Genomic DNA, 16,610 nt, shown 5'->3' with positions numbered 1-16,610 from the left:
GCACGTGCTACGCAGAGACTGCTTCAAGTTTGCAGCAGCTAATTTGAAACAAAACAGTCCCAAAATTTCCCCTTGTAACATTAATTAAATAAAAAAATGGTTCAACATTTCGAACGGATCGAAAAGGAAAAGTAAAAGTAAAATCCGTACATTTTTCATCAGGTGGCTCCGATCCGACGGCCAGCAGCAACCCAACCAGACGGAACGCAGCGGAAAGTGTTCCCCACACAAGACTCACGGTTTGAGCTGCACGTTGCAACAGCCACATTTCTTTCTTTCTTCGCACGTCTGCCCCCGCCCTCCTCTCCGAGTAAAGTAGCCCCCGCTGCTCCTCTTCTCCTTCCATAGTTCCATTCCCCTTCGCTTTTCCCCCTCGCTCCTCCCCTCCCTCACCCAAAACCCTAAACCCTACCTCGCCGGGATCGGCCGATCGGCGCCGCGTCCCTCGCCGGGTGAGCTCTCCTCCGCCTCTCTCCAGACGCACCTCTGGTTTTTCTTCTTCTGATTTTTTTTTGCCCGGTCGGTCGGTCGACGCATTGGTCGATTTCGCTTCGCTCGCATCGGCGATTCGGTGGGACGGATCGACAGCCAGTGTTCACGTGCGTTGCTGCGATTTTAGTTTTCGGGTGATTTTGTCTGTGGCGAGTGGCGAGTAGTGGATGTTTCTGGGTAGGTGGCAGCCGGAAGGACCGATTTCGCGGTCCTGTTCGAAACTAAAGAAATTATAATTGTTTTGTCCTCGCCCGTTCCTTATAATATCTTGGTCGATCGTTTGCAAATCGTCCGCCCCTGCTATCTGTCTCTTTTACTTGGGAGGATGGATGAATCGGTACGGACTGAACCTGACGCGATTCACACTTCTCGCGGGGTTTCGATTTTCGACAGTCGAGTGGAATTTGTAACTTATATAATCTCGAACTGCTCCTGACGTCAAACTTGTCGAATTAAATTGTCAGTGCCATATGCTGTTAGCTTTTTTGTGTCGATATCTGGATAGGCAAAATGGTTCAACCGAGGAGATGCTCTGCTATTGATTATAATAATCTATCTGTGATTTTTTTCTTCCCTCTATAACTCTTATTTTGGAAATTAGAAGATGGAGTTATATTCCTTAATGCAAGTGTACAAAGCAGGTTTACTACTGACTAATGATTGCTTCAGATTTTTCTTCGTGAACTGTTACAAGTGCCTGTCGTAGTTAAGACTTAAAGTGAGCAATTTGTAAATCTGAGGTGAAGAACATAGTTGATTCTCATGAAATCTCTTACCAGCAACAGTGAAATTATTACTCATAGTATTTATGCATTGTTGGATTGTCAGCTCTTAATCTTGTGATCAATTGGGAGATACACAACTGTTGACTTATTTGTTGTGCTGGCTATGGATTGTAAGTTCTGCATCTTGTGATCATTTGGGAAATACACAACCACACACTTATTTGTTCCGCTGGCTGTTGATTGGACTATTGCTGAGCTTGCTTGTATAGTTGGATCAGAGTTGATTCTCTTACAGCTTTTGCATGCTCACTTTGATTCTCCATATTAGTTGCTACTCATATAAGTTTCTAAGTATTACTCACTGTACTTATGTGTTCTACTGTTATGTTAGAGGAAATCCTAGAGATTTACGGTCCTTTCATTATACCAGAAAACTACAGTTAGTGCCCTTTGAAAAGAATTGACTAGTGCGTGTGGTATATTGGTACTGCGATTGTTCAGCATTATTCTCACCTCTGTTTTTTGTTGTTGTAATGTGCTGTTACTATCCCCTTGTCAATCTTCATTTTTCTTATGGTTTCTGAATTTGATCACTTCAGGTTTTACTTAGAACGGCATGATCCTTGCCTTCCCATTGGGAGGGTGAGAAGCAACCAAGTATGGCTTCAAGGGCGATCATTAGGAGAAGGAAGCATCTTTTGGATAATGTTAACACACCTATCCTGTCATCCTCCTTCTCTACCTTCCAGCATGGGGCATTTGGTTTCAAGGCTCAGCCAAGAATAGCGCAGCAATTTCTCGAGCAAAGCTTAGGGGACTCAAAATCTGACAAGGAGAAAGAGCCATATAGTGTGAATTTGACAAAGGGTGGTCTGCTAGGTCTTGGTAATGGGTTTCCGCAGCGACCAGCTCATGTGATTTCTCCTCATGGTTATGGAATTGGAAGAAGTAATGAATTTGCATTGCCTTTTGGAGCTAGAGGTTTGTTGCAGTCAGTCCGCAGAGCATCAACTGCAACTGCTGGGCAACCTAAGTTGGATATCGAAGAAGAACAGAGTGAGGATCAGAAGCAGAATAAAAAGAAAAAGGAGGCATCCCCAGAAGAATGTGACCAGGCTGTGGAAGGCCTAAGCACAGCAAAAGCTAAAGCCAAAGCCAAGCAGGTGCAAGAATCTCTAAAGGCTAGCCGATCAATCGTACAAAAATTCTGGGCAAGGCTTCTGGGTATTGGCCCTGCTCTCCGAGCTATTGCTTCAATGAGTAGGTCTGTATCTTCTTCCTTGAACTCAAACTTATGACTTTTGATACAAGATATTGTTTTCTGCCCCATTTTTCCGGTGTTCTAAACATATGCAACCTCTCTCTGTAGAGCTGACTGGGCTGTAAAGCTGAAGCATGGGAAGGATGAATTTATTTCTACACTGCAGCATTACTGGTTAGGAACAAAGCTACTTTGGGCAGATGTTAGGATTTCATCAAGATTGCTGGTGAAGCTTGCTGGTGGAAAGAGCCTGTCAAGGAGAGAGAGGCAACAACTCACCCGTACAACAGCTGATATCTTCAGGCTGGTACCTGTTGCTGTGTTTATCGTTGTTCCGTTCATGGAATTCTTATTGCCGGTGTTTCTCAAGTTGTTTCCAAACATGCTGCCATCCACTTTTCAAGACAAGATGAAAGAAGAGGTTTGTGATGCAACAACAATAATTACTTAGTGCACTAGTATGTTTATACTGTTTAGCTATTACATTTCTCAGCATGCTATTATGCCACCATGTATGTCACAACTTATGATGCATGGGTTACCTACCCTGTGTTAATCAGACGTGCATGTGCGTGCAGTACATCATCATTTTGGTTCCATGGTTTGTTGACCCTGCTGTTCACTATCTCCTGATATGACAGATGTCTGTGTATCAATGTTTGAATTGATCTCGTAGTTACATTTCTATATGAACCACAAATATTGTTAAAAATGGATTGGCTCAAGAATGCAGTTCATGTTCCGATGCAGGAAGCGTTGAAAAGGAAACTGAAAGCAAGGATGGAGTATGCAAAGTTTCTGCAAGATACTGCAAAAGAAATGGCAAAGGAAGTCCAAACATCCCGTAGTGGAGAAACTAAACAGACCGCTGAAGATCTGGACGATTTTTTAAACAAGGTATCAGTTATATATAACATCCTTCTGTGAATAGTTTTATACTGTATAGTGTATACTATAAATTCATTTATATGATATTCTCTTGGATAATGTACTTTAAACTGCAATTAGGTTAGGAAAGGTGAACGTGTATCCAATGATGAAATCTTGAACTTCGCGAAGCTGTTTAATGATGAACTGACTTTGGATAACATGAGCAGGTTACATCTTATTTGAATTTTGAACATCCTTGTAATATCACAGTTATACCAGAGCTGATCAATGTTTTTCTGCAGACCACGCTTGGTAAATATGTGCAAATATATGGGTATTCGGCCTTTTGGTACGGACCATTACTTGAGGTTCATGCTTCGCAAAAAACTGCGCGAGTAAGTATTTGGTTTAAAAACGTGAAATATAGTCTGCTATTGTGTGAAGTAGAGGGATATGCATGGAAATATTAAACTTATAATTGTATCGCAGAGCGCTAATTAGCTTGCATCTAATCATTATCTACTATTGCGCGTAATAACGAAAGTGCCAATCTTCGAGATAAGCCCCGTTGTGGAGACATGAGATTAATACAATGTTTATAGAAAACTAACCAAGTAACCAAACAATTGTCCAAATTATAATATCAAGTGTGTATTGTAATCTCTGTTAATATATGTAAGACAAATACAGAGTAGTTTGCTCGATGTTGAAGCTTTGTAGACGTAAGGAATCATGTCTTATTTGATTTATGTTCAAGACTGTTTGAATATGTTTAATATGTTTTGGGTTTCACCTTAGCCTACCCCAATTTGTTACTGTTTGAATATGTTTAATATGTGCTGGACTCAAAAAGTACATGATATTCAAGCATCTATGCTCATTTAATGTATATAACTATTTGTGGAATTGGATTTTCTAGTGATTTTGCGACTATATACTTCAATGCAATTTGGCATTTATCTTTATAAGTTATCTGCTCGTTGTTTTAGTAATAGTACTCTTATCTATGCAGCATTAAGAATGATGATAAGGTGATTCAAGCTGAGGGGGTGGAGTCTCTTTCTGAAGAGGAGCTCCGGCAAGCCTGCCGTGAACGTGGCCACCTAGGCCTGCTGTCAACGGAAGAAATGCGTCAACAGGTTTGTTTGCCCTACTCAGATGATATGCACATAATTTAGAGTTTCATAGTCTCCAATACTTTATACTCAGTTACTTGGTGTACTTGTTTAGTTTTCTACCTCTGTTGCATGTTCATCCTAGCCATCTATTCATTTCTTCCACATTGTATGTCATTCCACCCCTTTGAGATAAATTTATGACACTGCATCCAATATCCTGCATATACTGTAATAACATATCCATAGTTAACTATTTCTGATATGCCTATACATCTCAAATAGGGTTAACTTCGGTCAACAGATACCTTACCTAAGTTCTTATGCCAAGAACTGGAATGATTTGTGATATGAGAGGGAGTTTTCATTTTATGTCCCTGTCATAGAATAGGCCAGTGCATCATCAATTTCAATCGCCTGACCTTTTTTTTGGTCTTCAAAAGATGACTTTGTTTCTTTGTTTGTGCTATCTGTAAGTACCTCTATGCCCTACTCGGCACCATGGTACTTATCCTAGTCCATCGTGGTTTATTTATCAGTTGTCCCTTCTGTATGATCTTGTTTCATAGTTTTTGTTCCCAGAGTTATATTACTTTTGTAGTAACTGTAATGTGAAGTCTGATGCTGTTGTAAGCTACATCCATCATTCTGTCTCCACTTAGAGATAAACACAGTTAAAGTTAGATTGTATTGCTTCTAACAACCATAACTTCTTGTGTTAATGTAATTCATTGCAACTTCATTTTCTGTCCAGCTACGAGACTGGTTGGACCTCTCACTCAACCATGCTATGCCATCGTCCCTTCTCATACTTTCAAGGTAAATTCTTTTGATATATTTCTCAGTGGCTACAAAAGTACTGTTTGGGCGCACTCTTACTCATCTTTCTAATGTTGTCAGAGCTTTTATCGTATCTGGGAGAATGAAACCTGAGGAGGCTGTTGTAGCAACATTGTCTTCTCTACCAGATGAAGTTGTGGATACAGTTGGTACAGTATTGCCATCTGAAGATTCAGTTTCTGAGAGAAGGAAAAAACTGGAATTCCTTGAGATGCAGGAAGAACTTATCAAGGTGATGTATATGTCTTCTCCTTATAGAAGTATTACAAATATTAAAAATGGACTATTTTTACATCATCTGCAAATGCAACCATGATATCGTAGATATGAAGTTCACATTTGTCGTACTTCTGGTAAGCTAATAGTGAGTGGGTCTCCTTATAGAAGTATTACAAATATAAAAAATGGACTATTTTTACATCATCTGCAAATGCAACCATGATATCATAGATATGAAGTTCACATTGGTCGAACTTCTGGTAAGCTAATAGTGAGTGGGGCATGTAGTCACTCTTCTTTTACTAATTTATTGTCTTGGCTCAAAAGTCATTCATATTATGGACTTCTTTTGGCTGACACCCCATGTAACATACGCTACTATTACATATCCTGTCATGCGCTTGTTCTGTCATGATTGAAGCTTGATAATCCTTGCTGTTCATGCCCTCATGACCTCATGCATTGGATGGATTGGGAAGCTGTTCATGGTTTATGCTATGAATGATTTTTTTTCTTGAACTCTTGGTATGCCTGCATTTGTGAATTAAGGCAATTCTCTGTAGTCTCAACTGTAAAGCTATCATCTCATCTCGTCTGAGCCACGTCAATGTTCACACTGGACGGGAAAAAGTGTATTAGTTTATCATCTTTTGTATGCTTTAGGGCCATCCATAATAAAATTTGTTTCATGGGATCTGTTAGCCCAGTTTTAGACTTTTAGTTCATAAATACCCGGTAAGTAGGTATTGGGATTTATGATCGTCTGGACCCGATTATTTGTTTTTTCCAACATAATGCTGCGAACATTGTGCTGATATGCTGCTAGTATCAAACTGTTACCCAATTATTCATTTCCAGCACAATGCTGCTTTACTGCTAACACTTAACTGTTGCCTGTTTATTTTATCTTTAGCATACTGCTGCTAATACTGAACTGTAACCCAGTTATTTTATTTTCAGCGTATAATGCTGCTTATACCGAACTGTAGACCATTTATTTTATTTTCAGCGTTATGCTGCTTATACGAACTGTTGTTAACACTTTTGCATACAAAATATTCAGGAGGAAGAGAAGAAGAAAGAGAAAGAAGAAAAGGCAAAACAAAAGAAGGAAGAGAAGGCAAAGCTCAAAGAACCAGAGGCTGATGAACAAGATTTAGCTTTAAATGAAATGACCGAGCCTACTGCTAGGGAAGAAGAAGAACTGAGAGAAGGAAAACAGCGTGACAAGGAACAACTCTGTAATATCAGTCGAGCCTTGGCTGTGCTAGCATCTGCATCGGTATGATCCTAGTCTATCTGTATTTTATATTAGCACATTAACTACTGATGGCAATAGTCCATGATTACTTATATTGCAGTCTGTTAGAAAGGAGCGTCAAGAGTTCCTGAGCCTTGTCAACCAGGAGGTACAGTGTGGACATGTGAAATGGAACAATTGTCCATACGTCATTCTTCTGTTATGTTGCATATGCATGTACTGTGGAGGTCTAAAAGGACTTTATTGTTGTCGAATGCAGATAGGACTGTATAACTCCATGATTGAAAAAGAAGGCACAGATGGTGAAGAAGCTAAGAGGGCATATATGGCTGCTAGAGAGGAGGCAGACGACGCTGATGAGGTCGCTGCAGAAGAAAAGGTCTCGTCAGCGTTGATTGAGAAGGTAAGGAATCCTTCTATGCATGGAAAGCCATATCTCATCAGTCACATAACTTGAAGACATAAGTGCCAGATAATAAGAACATCGATGTATTGAGATGAGAATTGACTGTATGGTTGCATCTTAAATAGTTTTCTCAACATAAGAAAGCTAGTTGGTGATATAAACGAAACAAATGGACTTGTCTGTAGTGCCAGATAGCCAAACTCGCTGCTTCGATAGGCAAGTTTCCCTTGCCATTTGAAATCTAAAAAGTAAGTACATATACATCGATTCATGTATACGACTTTATGATGTGATTTTCAGTTAAGAGCTTGTAGACGGGTGAGTTAATCTGTCCACAAGTGTGTCATTTGTCACATCTGAACTGAACTGAACAGTTAAAAACCTATCCCCCCATTTTCTGATGAGACTTAGTGGTACGGTAACTAGTGCCATTGATTTTTTCAAACGCCAGTAGGCAAATACAACATAAGAAATGTTCAGATCTGAGTCAATGTCGCCAAAAACCAATCGTCATATCCTAAATGAGTCAGCTTTGATATAACTTGTAAACTTCATATCTTTCTTTGTATGTATGGTTGCATTTCTCCCTTCATGTGAATATAGTTCGCCAAAAACTGTATCCTGGATTAGTCAGCTTTGGTAGGATTTATAGCTACTTGATTTGCATTCTCACCTCTGCATGTTAGCTTATTTGGGAATAAATTACCAAGCTGTCATAAACAGGGTTATACTATACCAGCTGGCTATCTGCTAGTCAAATGTCAAACGTACGTATAAGGTGCCGGCACTCACATTTGAAATTCTAGTTTTATCTTTAGTTTATTTATTTATTTTGATTAAATGGTGTCTCCTTATGAATTTGTTTCTTGATTGATTTCTGTATCTACTTTTGTTATTTCCAAATAAAGTCTGTTGTTAGTCGGAGAAGTTTCTCTGGAGGAACTGCCAGTCTGTCATTGGTGTTTATGTTACGTTGGATATCTATATTCGAGATAGAGTTGGGGTAGCACCAATTGAAGAGAAGCTTGTCCAACATCGTCTGAGATGGTTTGGGCATATTCAGCGCAGGCCTCCAGAAGCTCCGGTGCATAGTGGACGGCTAAAGCGTGCGGAGAATGTCAAGAGAGGGCGGGGTAGACCGAATTTGACATGGGAGGAGTCCGTTAAGAGAGACCTGAAGGATTGGAGTATCACCAAAGAGCTAGCTATGGACAGGGGTGCGTGGAAGCTTGCTATCCATGTGCCAGAGCCATGAGTTGGTTGCGAGATCTTATGGGTTTCACCTCTAGCCTAACCCAACTTGTTTGGGACTAAAGGCTTTGTTGTTGTTGTTGTTGTTGTTGTTGTTGTTATTGGATATCTATAATCTGTGTATTAGTTATTGACATATTTTTGCTGTGTTTAGGTTGATGCTATGCTTCAGGGATTGGAAAAGGAGATAGATGATGTAGATGCACAAATCGGAAACCGCTGGCAACTGCTTGATAGGTATGCCACTTTTTTTTTTTGCGAGAAATAGGTATGTCACTTGTATGTGAATGAAGCTGATTTTATATTGCATGCTAGTCAACTACTCCTGCTTGATAGGTATGTCATTTGACCATAAGTAGTAGTACATTGTGCTTATGGTCAATATCACTTTGTATTTGAAACTAAACTGGGGCTTGTCGAGTAGGGAGGGTTTATAAATGTACTGCAAGTTCCATGTCCATACAAGTTTTCAGTGGTAGCCTCATTGTCCAACACCGTTCATTATTCTCTGCTTGTTCATTTATATACTGCCAAGTCTGCCACCCATATAGATACATAAAACATGTACTCCATCTGTCTGATACTTGGACAGGGATTTGCCATTTTCCATGAATTGCTGATGCAATGAATACCCATTTATTCTTTATATATCATGATTTGAACAGAAAAGCTGACCAACAGCTGTAGGGCAAAGTAGCATAATTGTGCACCATAATGTATATGGAGTCAATGAGGTGAGAGAAGAGGTTATAGCATGAGTACGGCTGATCCGTATGGCTCAGTATCACTTGTATATCAGAAAACTCATTCTGGATCAAGTTGCTGATGTTTATCATGGACCAAGACGTTGGGTTGCACTTGGAGCATGCTACATCAACATACTGATTCCATTTGCACCTCAATTTGCAGGGATCATGATGGCAAGGTCACTCCTGAGGAGGTAGCGGCGGCTGCGGCTTATCTCAAGGATACCATTGGGAAGGAAGGTGTCCAAGAGTTCATCAGCAACCTTTCTAAAGACAAAGGTCCTTGCACTCACATGACTTTCCCGTTGTGTTGATGATAGTATTACATTGTTTGCTGACAACTTTTTATGCCACAGAAGGAAAGATCCTTGTGGAAGACATCGTGAAGCTGGCTTCTCAAACTGACGAGAACAATGAAGACCAAGAAGAAGAATCACGGCAGTAGTTGCGAACACACTTGAAAACTTATTTTCCGTGTTGAGATGGACAGCCTATTATTTCAGATCAGGAGTAACCCTTCGAGTATCAGAGCTACGTCATGGCAGTGCCGTGTGTAGATCAAAAGGCAGGATAACCATTTTTTTGTGCCTCTCCGGGCTGACTTGGATGTAACGATGAGTGGCTGGCAAGACAAACTTGCTGTAGAGATGATGGGATGCATATAGGTAGGTTCAGTGCTGTGGATTCGGCTGGTAAATGGCAACTGTGATTTCGACAGGTTGCTACGGAAGTGGAAATACAGATCGTTTGAACTTGGATGCATGCTACGTTCCATCCTTGGCTTCGGTTACGTTCGGTTTGTGCTTTGGCTTACATGCGGTTTGTTCTTTCACAGTTAAAATTTTAGTTTGATTCAATAACTATGTAGCCTGCTGGGGTGATCATACACAGTAGCTCATGTGCTTCGAGAAACCTTGGCAAATTTCCCACCACGGTTGTTAGGAAAGTTCTGCAAAACTACCCCACCATGAATGCTCATTACTCAAGACAAAAAACAAAAACAAAATAACCGTAGTGAATTTGTATAAAGAACGAGGAAAATCAGTGATGCAAAAGTATTCGAAATCATAGAAGCCGCCGTACCACGTAGGACTTCCACAGAATTAGGACTACCATGACACACCCGACATTCTAGGACCCTTTTTTTTCCCTATAAAGTGGAATAAAGAGATGTAAAAAGAAGATCTGCATGTTGTTCTACTAACAGATTGCTTTAGCATATACTCCCTCCGTAAATTAATATAAGAGCGTTTAGATTACTACATTAGTTATCTAAACGTTCTTATATTAGTTTACAGAGGGAGTACAATATTGTACAACCACTTGACGATTCAAAGCAACATGATGCACCGGGATCATGACAGGATAGGGCTCATTCAGCAAAATCATTTACATGATCGGTTAAGAAAAATCATTTACATGCCCTCAACAAGAGCCACAGCCACACTCGGCGCAGGAGATTAGATGTTGCTAATGTTGCTGGAATCGACATCAATCAAAAGATAACTGTCTTCTACACATGGCAGGACTGAAGCAGCATGACCCAAATGAAGATGGCACCGGGCCGCACAAATGCTTGAGGGTCACCGCCTGCGATCGTCGAGGTGCGCGCTTCTCACTGCTGGCATGCCTACACAAGATTCCTCTTGGCATCAGGACTCCTCTTTCTCTGCATATTTACCAACTCCTGGGATGTCCCAAAACGCGACCATCAGGCCATTACTGTCAACACCTCAACAAATAATGGCGCAAAGCGAAACAGGAGTCCCAATGAGGAAAAAACCTGTTGTGAATTCTGATTTAAATGGGAAGAGTGCCCTTAGCCAGCTGCAGGTCCTGAGGTTCCATTTGACTGATGAGATGTCTCTGTTGGCTTCTGGGCACGGGGTCGCTTCCTTTTACCGTTTGCTAATGTGTCTTGCGCGGCTCCGTTTGGCTGCTGAGGTATCTACATGCATCCATAACATTGTATACCACACATGAATGGTCCGGCCAAAGTGGGAGAAGAATGCATGAACTTGCTGCTAATACACGTAAACACAAACCTGGAACATCTGCTGGTACATCACTGGCATCAAAACACCATTTCCAAATGCCTGAGGGTCAACGCCACTCTGAAATTTCATATAAGCAAGAGTTAACTTCACGGCACGTGTTTCCAGAAATGATGCACTCAGGAACCATGCATCATGGAGATGGGCAAGTTCCAGAGTAGTATGGGCTATGGAGCCTCTAATGTTGGTGTAAAAAAGGCCATCAGAATATGCTGGAAATCTTTTCTGGTGCTATTGGTACTTGTACAATGTGACATTTTAGCTGATAATAAAGTCACCCATGTTTTGACGTACCGGAACCATGTAAACAATACTTGGGCGCATTGCAGCTTGATTGCCCATGAATTGCTGGACGTTAGCTGGCACACCAATGTAACCAGCAGGAACTACAGCCTTTTCTGCTACTCCCTGCAGTTAAAAGTAAAAAACATTAGGCAGTCAATATACCCACTATGCTATATGTTTCAACTGATGAAGTGGTATTGCACCAAAAGTCCTGATGCTTATTCCAATCTACCTTCTGGATTTGTGATGCTTGCGCTGATGCAGAAGCCTGCGTTTTGCAAAATAAGAACGGTTTCAGATGGTAGCAGTTCAAGTAAACAATTTCCATAAACAATCAAAAGCAAGAATGTATATTGCCAAGAGATTAATTACAGGTTGAACCAGTACCTCTGGTCCTTTGGGCCCACCATTCCCATTGTCAGTAACGACATTCACCAAATTTTGACCAGTCACTGTATTTGGTTTTACTTTAGGAATGCGAGACTTGATCCTTGGCTGTGTATCATCATGTGTATTGCTATTTAATAAGAACTTCTCAACCTCTCTCACCAGCCTCAAAGCAAGGCGATACTTATCTGACAGGACTGCAGAGTCAACAAGCTGCAGGCATCTCATCGACAAATAGTCATATCTATCCACACGATTGTCGGGAACAACATCACTTGAAAGTCGTCCCATCACATGTAACTGTCTAAAATCCTTTTTCCACCTATCAAGAACATACTGTGAAGGAACTTCACGAACCTGTTGAAACTTGAGCACGGAGAGACTATGCCTACATAATATGCCGCTAAATTGGAAACCTCCACATATACAAGTTATATCCTTTTCCTCTGTGTTATAAGTAACTGCAAAAATCTTGCTCATAGTCCTTTTACCATCTTCAAGGAAAATACATTCCTTGACATTAAATGTGGAGATGGGCCCATCACCATTCATCAAAGATACATGGCAGTACATAATGGCTTCAATCTCATCTTGCAACTTCTTGAACATGTTATGGGTGTATACCTTTGAGAGCTGTTCTTCCATATAGAATTTTGAAACAGGTGGACGTTGCTTATGAAATGTCTCAAAATCTGCTTGGGCTTCTTTCTCGTATTTGCTCTGCAAAATCATCTCATACTTACCAAGAAATTGCTTCAAAGAGGTTTTCAAATCAACATACCCTTCAAAGAAAGGAGTGATAGTTTCACTTCTTTGTGTAGCAGACATTCCTGCCCAAAAAGCATCTTTAAGAAAGATAGGAACCCATGAAAATCTGCACTCATAAAGTGATCTTAACCAGTCATGACCCTGAAGCCCATTGTATGTGATCAAAGTACTCCATTCACCTTCAAACTCATCTACTGTTAAAGAATCATATGCAGCCTTTTGCAATGCCTTGCTGATAGCTTTGTACTCTGATAGCCCACTTAATTGCTCTGCCGCCTTCTTCATTATCTGATGCAAGCATATTCTATGGCGAACTCCAGGAACAACCTCAGCAACTGCACTCTGGATGCCCCTGCATTGGTCAGTGATGATAGCCTTTGGAAGGTTGCCAGACATGCATGCTACCCACGCCTTAAACAGCCACGTATAGGTTTCTGCTGTTTCATCAGAGAGCAGGCCACAACCCAACAAGACAGATTGGCCATGATGATTCACCCCAAGAAAAGTCACAAGAGGCATATCATGTTTACTAACCACATAGGAAGTGTCAAGGGTGATAGCGTCATTATAATACTCATACATGGCTCTTGACCATGCATCCGCCCAAAAAACATTCCTGACACAGCCTTCATCATCCAAGTCGATAACATTGAAAAAGTTTGCATTTTTGGCCTGCATTCGGGTAAAGAAAAGTCGAAGTGCTTCTGAATCTCCAGGTTGGAGCTTCAAACGGCCCCTCTCAACAAAACTATGGTTCTTGCTCTCTCCAAACAGAAGTTCCTCGAGTGCACCCAACTTATCAACAGGCATCTTGCTTGGCTCTTCAACTGGCATAGCTCCAGGTCCACCCATACGCAGCCGCCTCTTCGCAGGGCCAGAAAGCTGCTTATAAGAGTTCAAGAACCTTGCCATTGCTGGGCTCACAGGATGATTGTGATCAAGGTTTGCCAACTCTACATGCAACAATTTGTCTCCCCATAACTTCACACGGATCCTTGCTGGGCAATTGGTGGTTGATGAGGCCCGCTTCCTGAACTTAGGCTCATAACGTGGACGCCCTCCTTTACAGCACATCAGCTCGAGATATAAGCAGGTGCCTTCTTGTGAGAACGAGGACCTCCTAACCGAGACACCAAAACCAACACGACGGGCATACCTACGGTAGAATCGGTTGACCTCCATGTGGTTATTGAACACCATGCCAACTTCTGGAATGCCAATGTCCTGTCCATCAGATTCCTCTAAATATGGATCCTGAATAAGAAAACTACCATCAGAACATGTACAACACAAGTGCTTAGCAGGATAAACCAGATTTTTCTAGACACATAGGATAGCATATTGGTGCTTATTTGAAAGGATGTGTGCTTGATTATGTACCAAGAGGTTCTTATGAATTTAATTAGTACTTCTACCATTCCAAAATCAGAGGGAGTACTTATACTAATTAATAGCATAAAATAAACCATTCAAGCACCTAGAAAGCTGAGCTTAAATATTCTAGAGTAGATGAAAGAGTGTTGCTATACATACGATGTTTTCCATCTGATTTTTATAAGATGCGGCAGATCCGACCATCGATGCACGGGGCAAGGTACAGCAGACTCACTGGATTGACCATCATAGCAAGGTCGGACACCAAGTATTGGACGTGCAGTAGTTCCGTAGATGAATTACATGCTCCAGGTGCTTAATGATGTGGCTATATTCTCTCTCTTCACGCGGTCATTAATAAGCACCTTGCATGTACATGCCCTCAGGAAACCGTTTCAACCGCAAAATTATCTTCTACAGCATCAAAGTGGCATCGGTAACTACAAATACATTCTAAATTTAGGATTTCAGGATAGCATGACACTAGCACTTTGTTTGTCATATCGTAAAATACTCTAGCAATCATCCAAGTACAGTCATCCTAATATTAGTACTCCCTCCATCCCTTTTATAGGTGTTAATTTCTCCTTAGGTGTTAGCTTTGCCTCAGATTTGTCTGGAATTGTTAGGCACAATTTGCCTTATGAGGACCTCTTCCAAATTTGCCCCACTGAAACGCTTCATGGACGCTACAGATTAATGTCCCTTTTTTTATGCCAGATGACCTAGCTTTATTTATTCGGTCCACCTAATTGATGGAATTGCAGAACAGTTGACGTGATAATTATTGCCGATAAAAAGGGACTGGGAGAGTAGCTCTGAAGCAAAATTCCAGCTTACTGGAAGAGGGAAATGGTTTCCCAAAACGGAACTTCCAGCCCTCAAGAATGAACAGAATTATGGGTGGAACGTATCGCCCTCTCAAGAAAACCAAAATGCCACGCTGATCCACAAAAATAAAGTCTAATACAAGTCATTGCCAACAGAATAACAAATGATGCTATGAGCTCCAAACTCGACATCCAACTTCTTTGCAGGCGTCTGAACCACCGCAAACTCGGCATCCGTACTCATGTAAAAACCCTAAAACCCCATGAAATCCTAAGCTTTCTTCTCCAGGTGACACCTAAACCCTCAGAAATCACGTAGTAATCCTGGACCCTCTCTCCCGCACTTCCGCACATCAAATTCTCAGGATCACAAGCCGCTAAAAGATATAGAGGAACAGGAAGAGATGGGGTCGATCGGGGAGTACCAGTGCGTTGAGGTCGCGGCGCCGGGGGCGGCGAGGATTCTTGGGCGGGGGGACCGCCCCCTCCGTCTCCATCGTCTGAGAGCCCACCGCCGGCGAGGTCGGCTAGGGTTTGGGAGCGGGTGGGGAAGATGACGGGTGTAAATTTTGGTGACAAATGAATTAGACACGCACCTGAAGAAGGGCCCCGGTGGGCATTGGGTTATGCCTCCGGTTCGGTCGGTTCGGTTTCTCCGTTATTAACCAGCCGAAATAACAACCGGTTCGGGACGAGGCCGCGAGCGACGGCGACCGGAAGAGATGCCAATCCCCGTATCTTCGACTTCGAGTGAGAAAAACCACAAGAGTTATGAAGTTTATAATTCCGGGCTCACATGGGTGAACAGTAAAGTCTTAAAAAATAGTGAAGAATATAAAAATTTCTTTTTTTGCGAGGAAGAATATAAAAATTCCTTTTTTTGCGAGGAAGAAAATAAAAATTCTTAATTTTTTGTGATAAACATTAAGGAATGTTTCGTCTGCGTGCAAATTTTCATGATGGAATGACATTCGTTGAGGTTAGACAAAAAGGCCGATGCTCTAAAAAGGCTATTTTTAGAAGCATTTTGGAATATCAATTTTGTATTTTTTGTTGACCTCCACAAATGTTGTTTCATCATGAAAATTTGCATTAAGATGAAACACTCATAAATGTTTCTTGTAATTTTTTTTGAATATTTTGATTTTTCTTCAATTTACTTTCAATGGTGTCGTGGAAAATGCGCACGGAGAGCGGTTGCCGTCGTGGGATCGTCGCCGGTTCAATGCATACTCATTGAGAACCCACACACCGCTAGCCAAACAAGCACACTGGTGATCGAGGAGGCGTGAAAACATTCATACCCCATTTCACATTCTCGTTTGTTGCCGCGCGAAGAAGAAGAGGACAAAGTTGAATAGACAACAATGACCCGCCACTTATTGGGGGGCGGGGTTAGTGATTAAGGAATATCACTGATATGCCAAATCTGACATCTGTGTATGACGACATGTCGACCGTGCAACAGTGAAAGAGGACCTCATCATTGACCGACCAATTGCTCTCGAGTCTGTGTTAACAGTTCCAGCTAACCAACAGTGGCTCATCACAAACGCGCCTTTGTTGGCCCGTCGGTGATGAAGCTCATCAGTGACACCTCTGTGGTTGCCGGTCAGTGACGAGGGGTCAGTGCTATCTGGATTTTGTAGTAGTGATCTTCTAATCAAGGTGGTTCTCAACATCTTGAGCGAGTATCCATAAGAATAGTACTAGAAGATATGTCTCT

The 16,610-nt window shown here is 41.4% G+C and overlaps 2 protein-coding genes across 5 annotated transcripts; one reads left to right on the top strand and one right to left on the bottom strand.

Moving 5' to 3' along the window:
• Positions 1-287: 287 nt before the first annotated feature.
• On the top strand, positions 288-9,976 carry LOC119317065 (mitochondrial proton/calcium exchanger protein-like). Its single transcript, XM_037591461.1, has 15 exons — positions 288-452; positions 1,817-2,481; positions 2,587-2,899; positions 3,229-3,375; positions 3,487-3,575; positions 3,651-3,743; positions 4,361-4,487; positions 5,218-5,282; positions 5,364-5,535; positions 6,586-6,804; positions 6,884-6,931; positions 7,043-7,186; positions 8,595-8,677; positions 9,350-9,465; positions 9,543-9,976. The coding sequence occupies exons 2-15, from the start codon at positions 1,877-1,879 to the stop codon at positions 9,629-9,631; spliced, it is 2,310 nt and encodes a 769-aa protein (XP_037447358.1). The 5' UTR covers positions 288-452; positions 1,817-1,876; the 3' UTR covers positions 9,632-9,976.
• A 540-nt stretch (positions 9,977-10,516) lies between these two features.
• LOC119317064 (protein FAR1-RELATED SEQUENCE 6-like) lies at positions 10,517-15,479 on the bottom strand. 4 transcript variants are annotated; one of them, XM_037591459.1, is made up of 8 exons: positions 15,310-15,444; positions 13,837-13,934; positions 11,913-13,741; positions 11,758-11,793; positions 11,535-11,648; positions 11,232-11,300; positions 10,970-11,134; positions 10,517-10,873 (listed from the first exon to the last, which is right to left on the bottom strand). In XM_037591459.1, the coding sequence occupies exons 2-7, from the start codon at positions 13,910-13,912 to the stop codon at positions 11,006-11,008; spliced, it is 2,253 nt and encodes a 750-aa protein (XP_037447356.1). In that variant the 5' UTR covers positions 13,913-13,934; positions 15,310-15,444; the 3' UTR covers positions 10,517-10,873; positions 10,970-11,005. The 4 variants fall into 4 exon arrangements, with proteins under 4 accessions (XP_037447356.1, XP_037447357.1, XP_037447354.1 ...); XM_037591460.1 differs by lacking the exon at positions 15,310-15,444 and adding an exon at positions 14,290-14,472; XM_037591457.1 differs by having other exon boundaries at positions 11,913-13,934; positions 15,310-15,479.
• Positions 15,480-16,610: the final 1,131 nt, after the last annotated feature.

This window comes from Triticum dicoccoides, chromosome 6A (genome assembly GCF_002162155.2).
Source record: "Triticum dicoccoides isolate Atlit2015 ecotype Zavitan chromosome 6A, WEW_v2.0, whole genome shotgun sequence".
Taxonomy (NCBI): domain Eukaryota; kingdom Viridiplantae; phylum Streptophyta; class Magnoliopsida; order Poales; family Poaceae; genus Triticum; species Triticum dicoccoides.
Note: the sequence above shows the minus strand (reverse complement) of the source record. Positions and strands in the feature narration are given on the sequence as shown.

What these genes read in the sequence shown, in the direction of transcription:
- LOC119317065 (XM_037591461.1), top strand. Translation starts at nt 1,877, where the DNA reads ATGGCTTCAAGGGCGATCATTAGGAGAAGGAAGCATCTTTTGGATAAT. An exon ending in TGGACGATTTTTTAAACAAG is followed by an intron (nt 3,376 to 3,486) that starts GTATCAGTTATA and finishes AACTGCAATTAG; the next exon opens with GTTAGGAAAGGTGAACGTGT. An exon ending in ACTTTGGATAACATGAGCAG is followed by an intron (nt 3,576 to 3,650) that starts GTTACATCTTAT and finishes GTTTTTCTGCAG; the next exon opens with ACCACGCTTGGTAAATATGT.
- LOC119317064 (XM_037591457.1), bottom strand. Translation starts at nt 15,381, where the DNA reads ATGGAGACGGAGGGGGCGGTCCCCCCGCCCAAGAATCCTCGCCGCCCC. An exon ending in AAGCATCACAAATCCAGAAG is followed by an intron (nt 11,649 to 11,757) that starts GTAGATTGGAAT and finishes TTTTAACTGCAG; the next exon opens with GGAGTAGCAGAAAAGGCTGT. An exon ending in GTATTGTTTACATGGTTCCG is followed by an intron (nt 11,301 to 11,534) that starts GTACGTCAAAAC and finishes ATGAAATTTCAG; the next exon opens with AGTGGCGTTGACCCTCAGGC.